This window comes from Cercospora beticola, chromosome 5 (genome assembly GCF_033473495.1).
Source record: "Cercospora beticola chromosome 5, complete sequence".
NCBI classification, from domain to species: domain Eukaryota; kingdom Fungi; phylum Ascomycota; class Dothideomycetes; order Mycosphaerellales; family Mycosphaerellaceae; genus Cercospora; species Cercospora beticola.
In genome coordinates this window covers 3,500,226-3,520,987 of record NC_088939.1, presented here as the reverse complement: position 1 = coordinate 3,520,987, position 20,762 = coordinate 3,500,226, and the positions used below count along the sequence as shown (strand labels likewise).

The 20,762-nt window shown below is 33.4% G+C and overlaps 1 protein-coding gene across 1 annotated transcript; it reads left to right on the top strand.

Moving 5' to 3' along the window:
* Window positions 1-20,318: 20,318 nt before the first annotated feature.
* On the top strand, window positions 20,319-20,744 carry RHO25_008583 (uncharacterized protein; the record flags this gene model as incomplete). Its single annotated transcript, XM_023605058.1, has 1 exon — window positions 20,319-20,744. One exon carries the CDS (start codon window positions 20,319-20,321, stop codon window positions 20,742-20,744), a length of 426 nt encoding a protein of 141 aa, XP_023448501.1.
* Between the last annotated feature and the right edge of the window lie 18 nt (window positions 20,745-20,762).

Sequence of the window (20,762 nt, the reverse complement as noted above, 5' to 3'; positions counted from 1 at the left end):
CTCGCCTACGATATAGTAGTAAACGGTCTTAACGGCACGTAACGCCGTATATATATCGTAGTACGGTACGTTCCGCGACGCGTTTCTTATATTTAGTCGCGCGTTCTCTCGCGCTCTCCTTAGATACCTTATCTTACGACTTCTATTCTACTACGATATTATATACTATTATAGGTGCCTATTTCGCGGCGTAGCGCGTCTACCGGTATAGTATAGTAGGCTCCGGCGATTCGGCGTAGGTTAATATTCTAGGCGACTTCGAAGAGTTATACGTTCGTTCGCTATTATATCGCCTATACTAGTCTACTATATATAAGTATAGTTCGTATAATTATATTATATATTTGTCTTATATAGAGTAGGTCGGCTCTCTATATAGACTATAAGAGTCTCTATAGTACCTTAGTAGTCGCCCTTACCTTTTATATAGTAGCTTCTATATTCGCCTTCTAGTTAAGCTTCGAGTCTACCTAGATCTCTAGGAAGTATAGTAATTCTACTAGTTCGCCGTTAAACTCTACGATCGTAACTTTTACTATTTTATTCTATTTTCTCTTCCTTATAAAATAGATTAGCTAGTATTTATCGGAGGCAAACTTAGCTCTATATTGCTCGGCCTAGGTATAGTACTTCTTATAGGCCTATTCTAGCCTTTTATAGTTTCTCTCGGTCGTAGTACCGACTACTAGTATATCTATATCGTCGACGAACTCTATCTCTATTATCTCTCTACTCTCTAGCTATAGGAGGAGTTCGGACGCAAAAAATAGAAATAGGATTAGTAATAGAGTAGACCTCTATAGGATTCCTATTATTATCGCTTATTTGCTACTTATAGCGTTACCGAGTCGGAGGCTCGTCGTACGGTCCGTAAGAAATAACGTAACGAAGTATATTAGCTATAGTAGGAAGCCTTTCTAGCGTAGAATATAGATAAGGTAGTCGTATAAGACTTTATCGAAGGCGCCGGAGATATCTAGGTAGAGTATTAATACTACCTTCGGCTTCGGGTAGCTCTACGCCGTATAGATCTATTCGGTTATTAACTCTAGTATAGATAGGATAGAGTAGTTTAGTCGGGCTCCTATCTATATTACTAGGAGTAGGTCTCTTTCTTCCGTAATAGCTAATATACGTCGAGCGATAATAGCTTCTAGAAGCTTTACTATTATATTAAGTAGGGCGATCGGTCGGTATAACTTAGCCTCTATATAGTCCGGTTTTTAGAGCTTTTATAGAACTACTATAGTTAAGTCTTTCTACGTTTCGGAGTAGAAGCCTAGTCTCGTATATATAGAGAAGATATTAGATAGAGCTAGGGCGAGTATACTAGTATACGCCTTAAGGAGTTCGTTTAGAATTATATTCGGGCTAGGTACTTTATTTTTCGGAAGTCGTTTTATCGCCTTAAGTACGTCTTCTATTATAATCTCTTAGTCGATAGGGATTATTAGGGTTTAAACTAGCTAGATATCGCTTAGGTCTATATTAACTAGTAGCGGGAAGAAGTGTGCTACTAGAGCTCTCGCTTTGCCCTTATCGCTATCTTATAGGTAGCTACTTTAGGATCGAATAGAAGGGAATTAGAGGAGAGTAGCTTGTTTCGGTTATTTCGCCTATTTCGCTAGTTTCTATACTTTGCTATTATCGGCTATAACTTCTCGGACGGTTACTCGCTATACTTATATTATATCGCGTCGAATTTGTCTTTTTTTTACGTTCTCGGCCTTTCGGTATAGGACGTAGTTAAGAACGTCTCTACTCCTTCGCTACGCTCGCTTTACTTAGTAGGCCTATTTCGTAAGATAGCTATATTCCGTAGTCTACTATATAGTAGCGTATAGTAAGAGTTTTACGACCGGTACTTTTGCCCGGATTACGAGCGTAATCGTAATAGTTAGGTCGACGGCTATTCTACTAATATCCGTCGTAGAGTCTAAGCGTCGAGTAGTAATTTTATTCGTAGTCGCTCTTATACCTTCTCTAACCTCTTCCTAGTCGGCCTTCTTCTATTATAGGCGCGGCTTACGTTAGGTATACTTATAGGATAGGAGGAGTTCGATAGCTATAGGCTAGTAGTCGGAGCTATAATCTAGTTCCTTTTCTACTTTATACTAAGTAAGGCTAAGGAAGATATCTCTACTAACCTACGAGAGATCTAGTATCTATTAGCTTCTCGGAGATTCCTAGGTAATAAGTCCCTTAGGTATAGCTAGTTATACGTCGTTAGTTTCTATAATAGCTCTTAGCTTTAATACTATCTAGTATAGTCGAGAGTTATCTTCTAACTAGTCCGAGTAGTATAGGTTAAAGTCTCCGACTATTATAAACTACTATTTATCCTCGAGGAGTCTCTCGATAGTTAGAAGCGTTCTCTTTTCGTAACTCTCTATTAGTTATAGTAGATTATAGTAGTTAAGAACTACTATACTTTCGTAGTATATTTCGACCTTAACTATAACGATATCGTCTTCTACTATTATAGCTTTCTACGTCTAGAGGTCGATTTCTTTAGAGATATACGTATACGTTCTCGTAGTTCCCGATCTAGAGATAATATAATAGTACTCTAGTATTTAGAATATTAGTTTCGTAGATAGATTAATCTAAGGTTCTTAAATAGCGACTATATAGTATCTCTTCGGGTCGAGTACTTATAGAAAGAGGATTATTACTTTGTTTCTACTATAGTTTATATTATACTATAGGATAGTAAGAGTAGGTATACTATTTATTATCGTCTACTATATTATTATCTATTAGGTTCCTAGTCGGTATTATATATCGTAAGGTTTTAGGCGCGCTAGAGAGGGAGATATATACGTCGAAGGTATAGTCTTTACTTCCCGTAAAGCTCGTAATCTTACTCTAGCTACGGTCTCTTACTATCTATATAATATCTGCGTTCCTCGGCCTCTCTAGCTCTCGCCTAGCCGGTATTATATCTATCGGGGACTCCGCTCTTAGGCGCTTATCTCCCGTATCGTATATAGGTACCGGTAGTAGTAGTAGAAGTAGTAGTAGAGCTATACTCTCTATTATTAGGCTTATCTTTATCGTTATTCGGTCGAGGATATTATATAGTATAGTATAGGCTCTCTATACCTTCTCCTTCTATATCTATTTTACCTAGTATTCTAACTACTATACTACGTATTTCCCTCTATAGTTAGTATACTTATTACTACTAGCTATATATATACTTATCTCGTATTTCCCTACGTACTTCCTATACTCTACTTCTATCTTATAGTACTTCTCGATATAGCTCTATTATATATATTTCCTATATTATATAGGTCTATACTTCGAGGAGTATAGTTCGACTATCCGGAAGTACCTCTCGTAGGTAATACCTCGTAGGCGGATTTCTCTAGCCGTTTCGATATTATTTACTTCGATAACTACGCTCGTTATCTTCCTATCTACTCTATAGGCTAGGCTTTTTAGAAAGAAGGCCCGTTCGATAACTAAGCTAGAGTATAGTATCCTATTACTTTAGATAAACTATACGATCGTATCGTTCGCGTTTATTTATATACTAGTTATTAGTACGTCGTATACTAGTAGCTAGAAGCTACTCTTCTCTATTCTTACCGACTTTCTAAAGTAAACCGTTACCTACTTTTCGTCTTTTTCTAGTTCCTTTAGGCTAGCCTCGCTAGCTACGAATACTCTTACTCTATCGCGAGTTTTCTAGACTCCGACTATATTACTACCTATAGTTTTAATACTCTTAAGAATATCTATATAGGACCTTTTCTTTAGAGCTTTACGTTTCTTTTCTTCTAGTACTTAGATTATAGTTATATAGCTAACTATAGGTATATAGTACGTATCCTATTCTCTTTCGATAGTCGCTAGAGAGGTAGTCTTTAGAGTTACTACGCGTATTATAGTAGCGAGTTTACTTACCTCTTTAGTAAGCTAGTCGATTCGGTCGCTCTAGATAGAGCGGAGAAGGAGTAGAGACGCGACTTCGTACGCGTCGTAGAAAGTAGAGAGGATAGAGTCCTTAAGTAAAAAGGTTTCGGTCTCGAGGACCTATCTAGCTCTATTAAGTCTATCTATTAGGTCTATTTATATCTAGTATATTAGTATAGTAGTTACTAGGTTTATAGAGTATATTACGCTCTTCGGAGTAACCTTTAGCGTCGCTAGCGGAGGCCTTAGTTAACTACCTATCTCCTCGCTACTATTACTAGAGGCCCTTCTATCTATCTCTTTAGTTTGCTAGCTATCGCTAGTAGTTACTTCGTCTTTGCTATTTATATTTTTTTTTATACTATTATATATATCTAAGAGATCTATACTATCGTTCTACTATCGCTTATCGGACTCGGCCTATTACGAAGAAGTTTATAATAGCTATATATATTAGTCTAGCGACCCGTCTCTTAGATCGTTCTATAATACTTAGTATATATATAAGTTTTCTATCTAGGATATCTAATCGGCTTAAATCCGATATAGGTAGAGGCTTTTATATTAACCGCCTACTAGGCTATAATAGTAGTATATAATTCCTATAGTATCTATAGTCTCTTAGAAGCTAGCGCCTATATAGGATAACTTGCTCTCGTCTATTTAGTCCTACTTATATTAGTACGATAGCTTAGTTTCGCGTTCTATATATTAGAATAGTCGTTATAGAAGTATTACTTTATCTATAGATTACTCGAGATTATAGCTATAGCCTAAGAGATTATTTATATAGTAATTATACTATAAGAATATAGAATCTTAAGTAAAGATAGAATTATAGGTATTATTATAGATCGATCGTATATAGAATACTCTAATTCTACTAATAGATATAGTACTTCGTTATAGTAGTTCTATTAGCGATTCTCCTTCTAATCTATTAGTTCGCGTACGAATTATTCTTATATAGCTATCTAGCTCTTAGTATCGTTCTTACTATAGACTTCTAGAAGTATATCCGATTAAAGTAATACTTTAACTATCTATTAATACTAGAGGTAGTAGGCGCGTATCTACTTACGTCCGGAGTCCGATATACGTATTAGGTCTACTAGAATATTACTTAGAATAGATCGGAGCCGTAGATAATCTATATCGTTCGAATAGAAAAGCTAGAGAGTTCGCTAGTTCTCGAGTTAAAACTAAGCTATACGTAGACGATCGTTCCTAGTTAGTATATCTATCTTACGATACTAATATAGTAGGAGTTCTCTATCCTCTAGTAGTACTCTTTTATAATTATATAGTAGTAATCTATTCCCGGAGAGTCGGCCGTCTATTCGATCTCTATAGTTATCTATTAAAACTATAGCTAGACTAGGAGGATCTAGAATTACGATAAAGCTTTGCCCGGCCGTCGCGCGTAGCTAAGAGAGCTATATAAGACTTCTATTTACTTAGAAGAATTCGGTACTATTATTATATTCGTATCTAGTAATAGTATTTTCGCGTAGCTTCTATTTATTAGGTTTCTAATAGATCGGTCGAAGTTAGTAGCTATTAAGACTTATCGTATTAAGCTCGTCTAGTAAATAGATAAATATTACGATCGATTATAATATTAGATATAGAGTATTATAGATAATAAAAATATAGAATTCGATATAGGTTTCTTCTAATTATATCTTATATATAACTAATAGGTTTATAGTTATTAGATATCTCTATCTACGTCTCCTAGAATACGATTTAGATCTTAGAAGAGGTAGGAGCTATAGGCTCTATTATAAAGGTTAAGTAGATAGGCTAACGTTTAAAGGTAATATACGACGTTCTAGATATAGAAAGCTACGTTTAACTAGAGATAAAAGAGCCTAAAAGATAGGTAGCTATTATAGGTAAGTATCTTTATTACTCGTAGAAAACTCTAGCTAAGAAAGGTAGTTTCTAGTTACTAGCGACTTCGTAAGAAAGTTAAGCTTTAGATCTTCTAAACGAGGCGACTTAATATTCGTTTATTTAAGTTAGACTTCTAGCTAGAAATAGTATACTATAATCGAGGCGGTACTACTACGTAGAAGATAGCTAGTACTAAGTAAGTAGGATAGGTACGATACTTAGATTTATTAATACTAGAGCGTCGAAGCTAGCTATAGTACTTTATAGATCGTAAGAAGACGTAATTCGTAGTCTATAAGCGAATAGAATATAAGATTTATACGTAAATACTTATATTCTTAGGCTACTTCTTATAGTAGTCTAGCTTCTATAACTCGATCGACAAAATTTACGTTTCTAGTTATAACTAAGCGAGTCGACGACTAAGATTAGTACGTATAGACTACTTTCTATAACTAACTTACTCTAACTATATACTAATACGTATATTAAGGTATTCGATTACTTCTACTCTATAACCTCTCTAGTAAGTAGTTTTAATAAAAATAGTATTAAAGCTCTAGGCCTTAGAAGAACTATACTAGTATTAGCTTCTCTACTCTAAATATATATATAATATAGTACGCGTATACCGTCTAAGACTCCTCTCTCGGAGTACGTAGATTAAAACGAAAGTACTTATAGAAAGTACGCGGTCTCTAGTAATAGCTTAAATTCCTTAGATACTATCTATAGACTACTACTTTTATCCTCTATTTAAATACTTTAGAAATCTAAGTCTAAGGATAAATCTACTCTATTATATTCTAAGAAGCTTACTTCTCTCTTATATACTAGGTAGGTTACCTACTAAGAGCTTATATCGAAATTCCTCTAATAATAATTCTATTCTAATATATACTTTAGAATACTAGTAATCTATACCTAGAGGCTTTAGTATCTACGTTAACGGTAGCCTAATACTCTTTAATAGATCTGTCGGTTCGCTATTATATAAGGAAAGCTCCTTCCCGATATAATCTCTTTATATAACTTCTACTAATAGAGAGCTTTCGACTCTAATAATAGAGTCTAGTACTTAGCTCGTACCGACGTAGTTAGTTAGTTCGTAGCTAAGTTACGCTTCCTACGAAGTAAAAAGGAAGACTAGAAATTCCTACTATATAAACTAGACTCTTACTTACTATAGTACTAATTATAGTATTACTTTATATAGCCTACGAAGTCCTATTATATACCTCTACGTAGTCGTAGGTAGAAATAGATAGCTTCGGCTATACTAGCAAAGTACAGGGCGGCTAGATACCTATAGAGATAGGAAGAAAGCGACAAAAAAGAAGAAAGTCTAGAAATCTATAGAAGCGTATACCGGGCGAACTCTAACGAATACTATAAACTAGAGCTAGCGCGGCTAGAACTAATATAAGACCTAGTACTAAGAGACTAGACTAGAATCTCTAGATAGTAAATTCTATCCTAGGCTTAGGAGCTAGAGTAGTAACCTAGTACTAAAATAAGCTAAAGAGAAGGAAGGAGTATACTATAATTAAAGCTTTAAAGTAAAGTAGAAAGAGTAGAGAGAAGTATAAGACAAAGTAGCTAAAACTATAAGGAAAACGTCCTAGTCTAGGTAGAAGGCAGGATAATAAGCTAAATAAGAGGCCTAGAAACCTCTTAGGAAGTACTCTAGAGAGAAAGAAGGATATACCTCTATATACTAGTATATACCTCTAGTACTACTAGGTTAACTACTTATTCTAAGGGATTAGGTACCCCGTCTATAGGGCCTATTTATAGGTCCTATAGCAGAATTAGGTAATAACTAGTAGAACTATAGGAATAGAGATATTTATCTAAGGTCTAGCTCTCCTAGATACCTTATAACTAACTCTAAAGGCAGAGTATCTAACAAAAGTAACTCTTATTCTATACTTAAAGCTACCTATAACGGAAGGGCTAGTTTAGAATACTACTACTTAATATAATTTCTATAAATATAGGTTACGTAACTTAGATACTAAGTAAGGTAGAAAGTTTAGAGTAGAATCTTAATATTAGAGAGAGCTCCTACTATAGACTAGTAAGAAAGAGTTAGATATAAGATTAATATAGATACTAGCGTAGAGACTAAGACTATATATATAGGCTTAAGTCTCTAAGCTAGTAGGTAAGAGGATTAGGCTCCTAAGTACTAATAATATAAGAAATAACTAAGGAGAACTATATTGCAAAGGAACTAAACTATTAAGATAACATAAATTGTCCTAAGGAGAACTAGGAACTGCGGAAGCGGTAGGCTATATAGAGCTTACTATAAAATATAAGGATACGAGGAGGTTTTTATACCGGAGTACTAGTACGAGAGCTTTTCTACCTACGAAATATATAGAGCGTACTACTTACTCTAGTTAAAAGAGGTAGACTAGCGTATAAGAATTATATATATATATTACTTTATATACTATCGGAAGTAAGATAGCCTCTATATATAACTGTCTAGATAGAGTATTCTACTACGATATCGAGCCGAATACTTCGCTCTATATAGTAGTCTAGACGCCTTATAATTCTTTAGTCTAATTATAGCCGAAGCTAGAGAGCTATAGGAAGAAATAGATATTTACTAACCTATATACGAAAACTTCTACTATAGCGATAGTCGTCGATAGATATACGAGCTATATCGGCGTCGGTCGGTAGACGTCGGATCCTATAATAGCTAATATATTCGTTAATAGCGCTATAGTAGATTTAAGCTAAGACTTATAGGACCTACTTTATAATAGTAAGCTATCTAGTATCTACGATATCGATTACGATAGAGTAGTATAGCTTAGTACGACTATAGAGCCTAAGATTCTTTATAACTCTAATTATAGTATCTAAAGGTATAAAAGTAGAGCGAGAGGACTACGAGTAGATAGTAGGCGCTTCCCTAGATATATATAAATTAGTCTCTCTAGGCGAGCTATAGTAAACGGTACTTAGAATAGAGAGCTTTATCGTATATTTATAATATTATATAGAATAGTAATATAGGTAAATACTTAGTATCTTTCGGAGTATATAGCGCTCGTACTACGTACCTACCGATAATACTAGTAAAGGTAGGGAAGTTAATTCTCTAAGTTTATCTTTACTTAGTCGTACTATACTAGAAGCTATACTATACTAGCGAAAATAGTTAAGATATTAGTTAAAAAGGAAGACTTTCGATATATTTTAAATACTTAGAATAATAGCGATATAACTATAGTCCGAGATTACTATAGACGATAATATACTATAGAGCTACTAGAGAGAAATATATAGGCTTCTTAGTATAGACTATCGTACGATTTATACTCTTTCTAGTTTCTATAACTTAGCTCTTTACTCGTACTATTCCTATAATTCTTATAATAGTAAGATAAGCTATCGATTACTAGATATATACTATCTATAAAACTATAACGTATACCTTCTATAAGTACTAATATAATACTACTAAGTTATAAGTTAGATCGTAGTAGTATAATATAAGGAGATTATCTTCTAATAAATCCGAAGGCGCTTAATCTAAGTTAGTAATATCCTTTACTATAATATAAGCTACTCTATATAACGAGCTACTATACGAATATTCGACTCTCTTACTATAAACTAGGTATCTATATCTCTACTATCTACTCGATAATCGTCTATAAGGTTACTCTTTATACTACCTAAAGCGTTACTAGAAATATACTCTAGTAGTCTATTTATTAATTATTTAGTAGATACTATAAATTAACTCTTCTATAGATAGCTTCTACTAAAGTATATCTATAGTATTATAGTAGACTTTTAGAGGCTAGGTACTATAGTCTATTAGGTAGACGATATATAGTCTACTCTAGAAATAATTTTATCTAATATATAAGCGAACTAAAAGTTTCTCTATTTACTAAAGTAGATCTATAGTTCGTTAGATAATATAAGACTCGTAATTATACTAACTTTATACTATAATATACGCGTAGCTATTTTAGCGCTATACTATCTTAAGATATATTATATAGTAAAGTATAGCGTATAGTCGCGTACTTCTCGATATTTCTAAAGCTACGAGAGTTTAGTACTTCTATCTACTATTCGCTTTCGGACTAGTTTTTAGGTACCTATAGATCTCTAAGAAGATAGATTCTCTAGAAACTCTACTTCGTTCCTTCTATTCCTTCTATAAAGTACTTCTTTATTTCCGAAATTCGTATTCTAAGAATCTATAATAATTCGATAACCGATTATAGTCTCTCTATATCTATTTCTAGTAGCTAGACGATAGCTATAGTAGCGGCCGATATAGATATAGTAATAATACTAGAGTAAAGTAAGAGATATAGATATCGCCTTACTTAGAAAATACTAAGATAGTAAGGATAGATATACTTTAGCTCGTCTTCTCGACGCGTTCTAGTTATATTAGTCTTCTATTATATTTTAATAGTATTAACTCGAAGAAAATACTATAGTACTAATTAAATAATTTAACTTATCTTTCTATTATCTTACTCTCGTATAACGAAGCTTAGATCCGTATTACCGATTAGTGCCTTAGGAATCTAAATAAAGCTATACGAAGTTCTAGTACTCCGTCCTACTCCCCGAATCTCTTACGAAAGAGATCCTACTTATACCGCTTAGAGACGGGTAATACTATAGATAGCTTATAGTCGTCGATACGCGTAAGCGCAATCGGCCTTTATAAAGTCGTACACTTTATCCGCGTACTATATTTCGCTTTAGTATACGTAGTACGAGGCTATATCGCGCTATTATATAAGAGCTTAGCCTCTTAACTAGTCGCCTCGAGATATATAGATTCGTAGCGTAATTTACGATCTTCGATACTATATAGTACGCCGACTACTATAGACGAACTTAAATAGATATATATAGACGACTTAAGAGCTACGGGCGATATCGAACGCGTTCCGCTATACGACTACTCTACGTAGATACCCTTAAATTACGCTAGTTCGACGAATAGAATAAACCGCCGCCTTACGCGATCGCGTCGCACCGGTAGTATAACTTAGAAGTAACGTTAGAAGATATAGAAAGTAGACGGAACATAAAATCTATAGAGTATAAGAAGGTATAAGGTTTTGTAGAGTATATTAAGAATAACGTGCCTTCGATTAAATAGCTCTAGATCGATACCTACTATATTAGTAAGAGGAATACTATAGAGCTATCCTTTTCTATTAACTCGATATTTAAATAGTATCGCGATATAGAGCTATACCTAGTCTACTTACGAGATTTTAATAGCCTATACTCGGCCTAGAGATAGAGTCTTAAGTATCGTATCGCCTATCGTATAGTTCTAAGCAAATTGTCTTATTATAATACTTAGAGGAGATCTCCTATAGTTATATAGGATATACGTATTAAGGTTGCTCCTTACGAGCGTCGTAGTACCGAGGTTAAGCGCTTATATATAATTAGACCTAAAGGTCGTACTATAACTATATATAATCGTATTACTACTCGCTTTATATACGTACTTCCTATCGCGATATAGTACTAATATACTCGTAGTAGAGCAGAAAAGCGTCTCGCTTAGGATTTATATAATCTCGGGAGTATAATAGCTTAATAAAAAGAGTTAAAACAAGCTTATTAGAGACTATTCTTAATTATAGAATATATTATCTAGCTACTCGGACAGACCGAGATTCGTAATATCGTAGTAAAGGTCCTTAGTATACCTATTCTTTAAAGTATTTAGTATAGCCCCTATATATACTAGTAGTATATATAATATTATCGTTAAGGTATATACCTACGAGTAGACTAAGGCTCTCTATCTCTAAGAGGCGAGGAGAAGAAGATACGCCTAACCCGTAATAGAATACTATAAAGTCTCCGTCCTTCTATACTATCTCTATATATTTAAACTCTCTTCCCGAGTCTCTATAAGCCTAGATATAATTATCGAAGTCTAGAGGAGAGAAATAGCGATAGACGCTAGCGTCCTATATAAGCTCTATTATATTCTAGATAAGGTCTAGGTAATTAATAATATCCCGGAAGAGGCGTAAGGAGCCGAGACGCTTAGCGATAGTAACTCTCGGAATAAGGAACCGCGAGCTACTACTCTTAAACGTCTACGAGACGACGCGAGAATTAGGGATATCTCTTCGGTTCTCGAGATACTCGAAGATACTAGTAAGAAGCTCTACCGATAGTTTCTCTATTACGTACGTTTCTAAAGTACGTACGAGTAAGATACTCGCGAGGTAGTATAAGTTCTATAGACCTATATAGATTCTCTAGGTTACCCGAGACGATAAGTACTATAGTATTTATACTTAAATATATACTAATTACTAGACCTCTAAAGTAGTAAAGGCGCGACGAGCCGAAGGGGTCGGCGGCTATATTATCTAATAGTAGGAGCGGGCACAAATTTAGTAAAGCCGCGTATTAGATCGCCTATTCTTATTCGAGCGCTAATTTAATATTCTACTATAAGCTAAACGATAGTAGTATAATAATAGCTATACTTAATCGCGCCTTAGCTACTATATAACTCGTCTTCTTACTACGTGCTCTAGTTACTACCTAATAGCCCTCTTAATCTACTACCCTTCCCTCCGCCTCCGAACTTAGTACTCCTACGGCGATATTATTAAGCCTAGTCGTATACTTAACTAGCGCGATCCGCCTAGTATCGACCTTACTCCTATCCGAATATATTTATTACTCTCGCTCTAATACCTAGTATAATAGCTAAGATACGACATCGGGTATACGCTCTTAATATACTATCTTATACTTCGCCGAAACTAGTAAGTCGTAAAGTCGTATACGAATTATATAGCGTTTCCCTAAAGTTTAGGCCTCGTAAGCGCTTCCGCTAAGACCTTTCTACCTATCGCTAAGACCTTTCTACCTATTGCTAAGACCTCTCTACCTATCGCTAAGACTATTCTGCCTACGCTAATAGAAGACGGCACTAGAAGTATTTAAAAACAGAGTATCGACCGTATAGATAGATATAAGTTTTATATACGCTATTTCTTAATAGCGTTTAAATAGGTGCCCTAGTCTACCTACTAATTAGCTAAGATACTAACCGGTATTTGCGTTAGTCCTTCGCTACCTACTTTAATCGTACCTATAGTATCTAAATTATAATATATAGGTTCTTCTATATTATTCTATAATATATTTATATATAAATACGAGGGTAGCTATCTATAAACTAGCTATTAAAGCCGCTAATAGCTATTATTATATCCTAGGTAACGTATTTCTGTAGAAGAGATTAGCGACGATAGCGGCGGGATTAGTAGCTAATCCTCGAGCGCTATATAATAATATATATAGTACGAAGTAGATTATTACTTAAGCGTTAGAGTACGGATTTTTATTCTAAATATATTTCCGCCTAAGTATAAGAGAGACCTAGCGATATTTAGATTAGTACGCTTATAGAATATATTCTATATACGAGAGTAGCGAGCGGCTAGGCTCGAGAGCTTTTAACGATCTATATACTATAAGTCGATAGACGAATAAGCGATACCTATACCTCTCTTTTCCCCTTCTATCGTTTATAATATATATCTGCTATACCTTTCTCGGAGGTAGGCTTATATAGCCTTACCTAAGGCCGCCCGACGTATTCTTTTTTATATAAGTCTTTTCTAGATAGAGCTAGGTAACTATATATATAAATATCTTTATACGCTCTACTATATTCTTATATATAGACTTTAATTAAAAATTAATACTTTTTATCCTAGTATCGCTTCGCTTTAGATACGGGCTTATAGCGACTATAGTTAATACCTCGGACGAGGTAGTATTACTAGGACTATTTAATATTACTAAGTAAGGCAAGAAAACGGTTCTTTACTACTACTATATAAGGGAGATTCGTAAAGAAAAGGTATATGTTTTTCTCTATATTAAATTAGAGCCGAAAGTATTTACGCGCGATATTCCTTTTAACTCGGAAGACGCTATAATTATCCTAAAAGAGCAACTTCGGCCGTAGGATCGACTATTACTCTTTAGTCCTATAGTAGTATACTATATCGAGGTACGTTTCGTATATCTAGTCTATACTTAAATAGCGTTACTATAGCTAATATTTTATAGGTTAAATTTCTATTAGGTAAAAAATTACCTAAAGAGTTTAAAGTAGTTATCTTAAGTCTAGATCGTACGCTAGAAATTGCTAGGACTAAACAAATAATTAATACTCTACTAGAAGAGAGCGATTATTATACTTATAGCGTAACTATCGATAGCAAACGTTATAAGGAAGGCTATAATAACGAGTATTACGACGAACTTAATAATACGACCTATTGCCTAGTTACCCGAGTACGCTAATTTAGGCTTCGGATCGACCTTATTAGATAGACGCCTTCCCTCCTAAACTACTTCTAGTAGCACCGGGCTTAATACGATAGTATTAGCTTTCTTAAGAAGAACGGATTTATTTATTACTATAAGTATATACCTATATCTATAGGATTACTTAAGGATTCTCCGTACTAATTCGTAAAATAGAGTATTAGCTATTAACTAATTCGCTAATACGGAAGAACCGTATAGACGTTTAATTAACGCGATTAAGCTAGTCTATAGTTAGAAGATTTAGTAGGTATTATAGATAGTTATACTTGCTCTTATATACGATATTTATATTATAGCCGTCGCTACTCTACTTACTTATAGTCTCGAAGGAGGGTTAGCGGCTAGTAGCTATACCGCTACTATATAAGCTATTCTAATTGCTTTACTAATAATACTTAGCGCTATACTAGCTTAATACTTAGTATATAGCACCTTATATAATAGTAGTATTACTATACGTCGGACGAGTTTACGTAGTTAGTTCTCCTTCGTCCTCTAAGTACTTTCGGCCTACCGTCTACTTATATTAAGGGCCTCTTAAAGATACTAGATAGCTATCTCTAGATCTAATATTACTCCTATCCTCTCGTATCGCTCGCGGTACTTAGCTCTAAGACTCTAAAGTCTATATATACGATCTAGATAGTCGTCCCGGGTCGTATTAAGAGCCTCTTAAAGTAGTCGTATAGCTATCTCTATATCTAATATTACTTTACGTATTATATAGCTTTACGTTAGCTCTTCTACGTCTTAGCTCTAGGACTATTCGAATACGTTTATAGGACTTTAATACTCGGATACTCGAGAGAAGTAACCGAGTTATTACTAATATACTATACTACTAGAGCTCTAGTTAAAGAGTAATAGAAGCTTGCTTAGAAGAGCAATCGACTACTAGTCGTATCTATCTACCTTAAGAGCGAGGATATCCCGTAATATAGGATTTTCCTATATATATACTTTACTATAAGCTATCTTTATAGTCCCCTTAAGGCACCCGTATAGCTTAGCTTCTATTATATATATATTAACTAAGTATATAGTAGTATATTTATTGCCTAATTAATTCTATAATTAATAAAGATATACTACTCGGTTCTCGTTACCTCTATAATTCTTCTAAGTATTATTTCGAGTCTACTAATATAAAAGTATTATTACGAAGGAATAACCTATACTAGAAAAGCTAAAATTTGCGCCCGGATACTATTCGACTATTATATTAGGTATATATTAAATAGAAGACTTAGGTCTATAGTTACCTACGATACGATACTAGATTATAAATTTCTAGGAGCAAAATACCTATATATCTAGACCGACTTATCTACGCGCTATCGTCTATATTACGCGCTACGCTACGTCTAGATAGACGCGTAGGCGACGTATATATATTATAACTTCTTTTCGTATCGGTATAGGATTAGATCCTATAATATCTATACTAGAATATAGTACTACCTCCCTTCGTAATCGGTAACGCGCGTTCCCTTAAATATTCCTACGAATTTCCCTATATCGTAGCCGCCTCGACGAAATTCGAATTATTAGCGTAAAGAGGCAATAAGGTCGGTATATATAGAAGTAGCCGAAAAGTTATTTATTAATACTATTAGAGTATAGTATCGATCTTTAATAAGAGATAAAAGTTAATAAAAGGACTATATTCGTCGAGCGATAGAGAACGGGGTAGAAGATATTATAAAACTCGCCCTAGATATCGTATTCGACGTGCTAGTAGAATTTAGCGAACGACAATTTTTTTTTAATTAAATATAAAACTACTTTTAGCTTCTATAAGAATCCTTTCGTTAATAGCAAATACTAGAAAAGGTATAGAGCTGCTCTAGGTTCTAAGATAATCGTATATAAACTTCGATAAGAATAATCGTCTTAAACTCTATAACCTATATAATATAGAAACTTAGTCTAATTTATAAAGGGCCTTATATTATAGCTTAGTTAATATCGTTATCTAGAATATCGTATTCCTTCTAGATTACGTCCTCCGATTCGTTAGTACTATTTAGTTCTATAACCTCCTTAACTAGCTTAGAACCTATAGATAGTTTAGTATTTACTACTAAATAGATCTTCTACTCTAAAGCTTTCTTCTTTATAAACTAAAATTTATTATCTTCCTATAGTATCTTTTCGATCGCTCTTCGAAGCTCGCGCTCTAGCTCTACTTACTTATAGCGAACCTGCCGTATCGTCTCTACGCTACGAGACTATAGTAGGTCCTTATTTCGTTTAATTTTATTTATAGTAAATTTTATTCTCTAGTATAACTACGCGACTATCTCGCTACGAATATTATCGTTAAGTACTCTTACGAGCGATTTAGTATTAACTAGGAAAAGTTCGATCTAGTCTATAGTTACTAGTAGTCTATATACTATAATATATCGGATTTATACTATATTTATAAGAAGACTAGATAATAGCTTATCGTTAATCCTAATAGCCTACTCTAATATCTTTCTTTTAAAATTAGCTATAATCTTTAGCTATTTATTAAGCTTAATATATTCTATATAGATCTACTCTTACTTTTCTAAAAAATTTAGTATTTTAATAAGTCTAAACTTATAGGATACTTTCTTTAGAATAGTTTAAAGCTTATTTATTACTAAATACTAGGTCCTTATTAGTAAGTATATAGGATATAATAACGGTAGATAAGTAGTTATTTCTATAAATAACCTTTTATAAAAGGAAGTTATAGTATCTATTTCTAAGCTAATTATTAGCTTTCTACGTCTCTTTTTATATATCTATAGGCCGTTAACTTACTAGTATAGTTAATCTATAAATATATAGATATCTAGGTTCGTTAGTAACCTCCTACTACTTTTTCTAGACTATTATTCTCTACTCTAGAGACTTTCTACTTAGAATCGGTATAGCTAGTACTTTAGGTAATAGATACTTCGAATAGTTCTAGAAATTAGAGCTTAGCTTTCGATATAGATTAAAAGATCTTAGCTTCTAAAAGACGCTTTATAATATTCGCGATATTTTTAAAATTATACTCCTAGACTAGTACTATAAGCTTAGTAGAATTCTATAACTAGATTTTTGCTTTAATTTTCTTTAACGATCTAAGCTAAGAGTCGCTAGTAATAAGTATACTTCGGAGCGCTATATATACTACTCTCTTATTAGGTTAGATTAGTACTATCTATATAACGTATAACTAACTTCTTTTAGGTTAGCGTAACTAGTAGATAGTAAGAGTTAAGTTACGTTTCTAAAGATCTTACTAATACTTATAGAGATTTATATAAAATAGAAAAGTATCTTCTAAAGCGAATCGAGTAAGTTATAATAAGCGTTTAGTATCTCTTAACTCTAAGTAAACTTACTTATTACTATATTATAGACGATTAAGTAAACTTAGTCTCTCTAGAATAGAAGATATTATATTATTACTTATCGTCTAGAAGATTATCTATAGTATAAATAAAGCAAACGTAGAGAGTAAGCTAGATAATCTAATACTATAAAGTAGCTTAATATTACTACGAATTACTTAGAACTATATATATACTAACTCGAGCGCGTCTATCTATAGCGAGCCTTACTATATCTATCGCGTCTAGCTTAAAAGTATAGTAAATAATAGAGCTCTATAGCGATAATATTACGTTTATATAGTAAGAGTATCGTCGAGAGAGTAAGTAGTATACTTAGTTACTATAAGTTATTAAGCTTCTAAGTTATATTAAAATTTACTAGTTAGTATATAGTACGTCTATATATAGTTACTTTCTCGCCTACTTATATATAGTATCTACTTCGCTATAATAGCTAATTACTTATAAAAGATATATTATTTACTACTACTTATTATTCTCTATCGCTAGTACTAGACTCGATCCTTAGTAATAAATCTTCTCTCTATATAATATAAGTATACTTATATTTATAATAGAGATATACGAGACTAGGTAACTACTATACTTCCTATAGTATTTAGATTTCGTTTCTTATATATTAAACCTCTCTATATTAGTCTAGTCTAGAATATAATAGCTAATACTAGCTATACTATAGAGGATTATCGAAATCGAGTTAGTACTAATAGATAGTAGACTACTATACTCGGTTCGTAGGTAGAATTAAAATACTAAGTCGATCTCTAATATATAGAAATATCGACTTTATTCTTTTAACTAAGTATATAGTCGGATTCTTAATACTCGATTACTAATCTAATACTTTTACGTATAGAATAATATAGTATAAGGAGCGAATCTATAGTATATCTCTACTTCTATATTAAGCTTCTATTAATATTCGGCTAATTATACTATAAATTACTTCTTAAGAATATATAAAAGCTAGCTTATAAGAATAAGCTCTAATAGCTACTTATAGCTATCTCGACGATTACTAGATATAGTAAGACTCTCGGACCTCTACTATATCTAGAATATTCTTATATATAATTTCTAGAATATCGATCTTCTTTATAAAGCTCTATAAGCTCTAGATCTAAATACTATTATTACTAGTAGATTAGTTATCGATAGTAATAAGAGACTCTTACTACTTAGTATTAGTATTATTAAGATATCGACTAAGCTTACTTACTATTATAGTAGTAGTAGTAGACGTAAGTTAATTTAATAATATAAGTATAGTAATATTAATTATACTTAGAATAATTTTCTACTTAAACTTAATAATATATAGTACCTACTAGACTTACCGAGCTTATATAATAAACTATATTAGATATATATATTACGACGAACTCTTCGTAGTTAGATAATAAGCTTCCTATTTTACTTTTAGTAGATACTCTAAAAGTAGTACTTATAGTAGTTTAGATCGATTATAGCTTCGATATTAACGTCTAGACTCTAGTTACTAGAGCTTTAGAGTACGTATATACTACTAGAGTATCTTTCTAAAGCTAACTTACTAATTTAATTTTACTAGAGTTAGTATTTAATTTATTTAATAATAATAAGTATAGAAAAATTACTTATTACTAAATATTAACTTCTTATTCTCTTCCTAGTACTTTAATTATAAGTTCGTAATAGTATATAGTAGCCTACTCTCTCTTATACTCTAAAATAATCCGCTCGATCTCGCTTTACTATCTCTTTATAGCGATCTATATATTATATAGCTAGCGAGTAAAGCTTCTAAGTCTATACTCTCTAATACGCCTTCTAGCTTCTAGCGTCTAAATATTAGTCTTATATTCGTAACGAGTACTCTAGAAGACGCGTATTTGCCGAGCTTATATACTTTCTATATCTCTATCGATAATAGGCTCTACTATCTTAATATCTTTATTCTAAGTATATATATTAACTATACCTCTAACTTATACTATAGCCTATTCGGTATTAGAGTAGCTATAAATATACTCGGTTCTATACTCGAATTTTAGATTATAATTACTTAGTAGTATATAGTTTCTATACTATATAAAATTAGATATATATTAAGAAATATAATTATCTAAATTAAGTATACTATTTATCTTCTATAGTAAGCGCCTTTTATACTACTAGTAGTATATAAGCTATATTAACGCTCGATAAGCTATATACTTTATACCTTTCTAGACTTTTGCTTTATAATAGATCGAAAGTATCTAAGAATATACGCTTTCTACGCAGATTTATAGCTATATATATCGAAATAGAATCCTATAAAGTATAAGTACGAGAAATATAGTTAGGTTCCTATATAGCTATACGCTACTTTATATTATTATAGCTTAGGATTTTTACCTTAACTAACCTAGTCGAGATAACTAAGGTATAGATTCGGAATATTAACAAAGTAATATATATAGGTATCTCCTATGTCTAGGTGCGTAAGTCCAGAGCCAGTTCGTAGCGCTCATCTGCAGGGGAAATTATAGACATCGGCCATCCTATTAACGATATAAGAAGCGGACTGTGCACAAAGATTTGCTGTGTCAGAAGTCGCCTTATTTCTCCGCGGCCGCAAAAGACTGCTGGAATGAAGGCCAGGAAGGACTAGTTCCGCTTCCAAACGACGATCCAGCTGCATTTGCACTCTACGTCCAGTGGCTGTACAGGGGTCGCATATTTAGCGTCCGAGATATGAGCGACACTGAAGGCAACCGAGAGGAAATCGACCTCCTCGTCGAGGCCTTCGTACGGGGCGAGGCTCTTCAGCATCATGATTTCAAGGACGCTATTATCGACTCTCTCATCCATGCAGTCGACACGCCTGACGAGCAAGACACGCGATGGTATCCGGAGTCTGCCACTATCGATAGGGCATACAGAGGCACTCCGGAGAGTTCGCCTCTTCAAAAGCTGCTAGTCGACATGCATTTCTTCCACGGACGTGCAGAGTGGTTGGATGGAGCGACCAACACCGATTTCTTTAGAGACCTCGCCAAAGAACTTCTGCAAGATCGCGGAGACTTCGTAACTAGGGCTGATCGGACTCGATCACAGCTGGCTGGTTGCTCATATCATAGCCACGGGACCGAGAACGCGTATTACAGCGTTGTTTCGTAGCTTGCGGGTAGTGGCGGA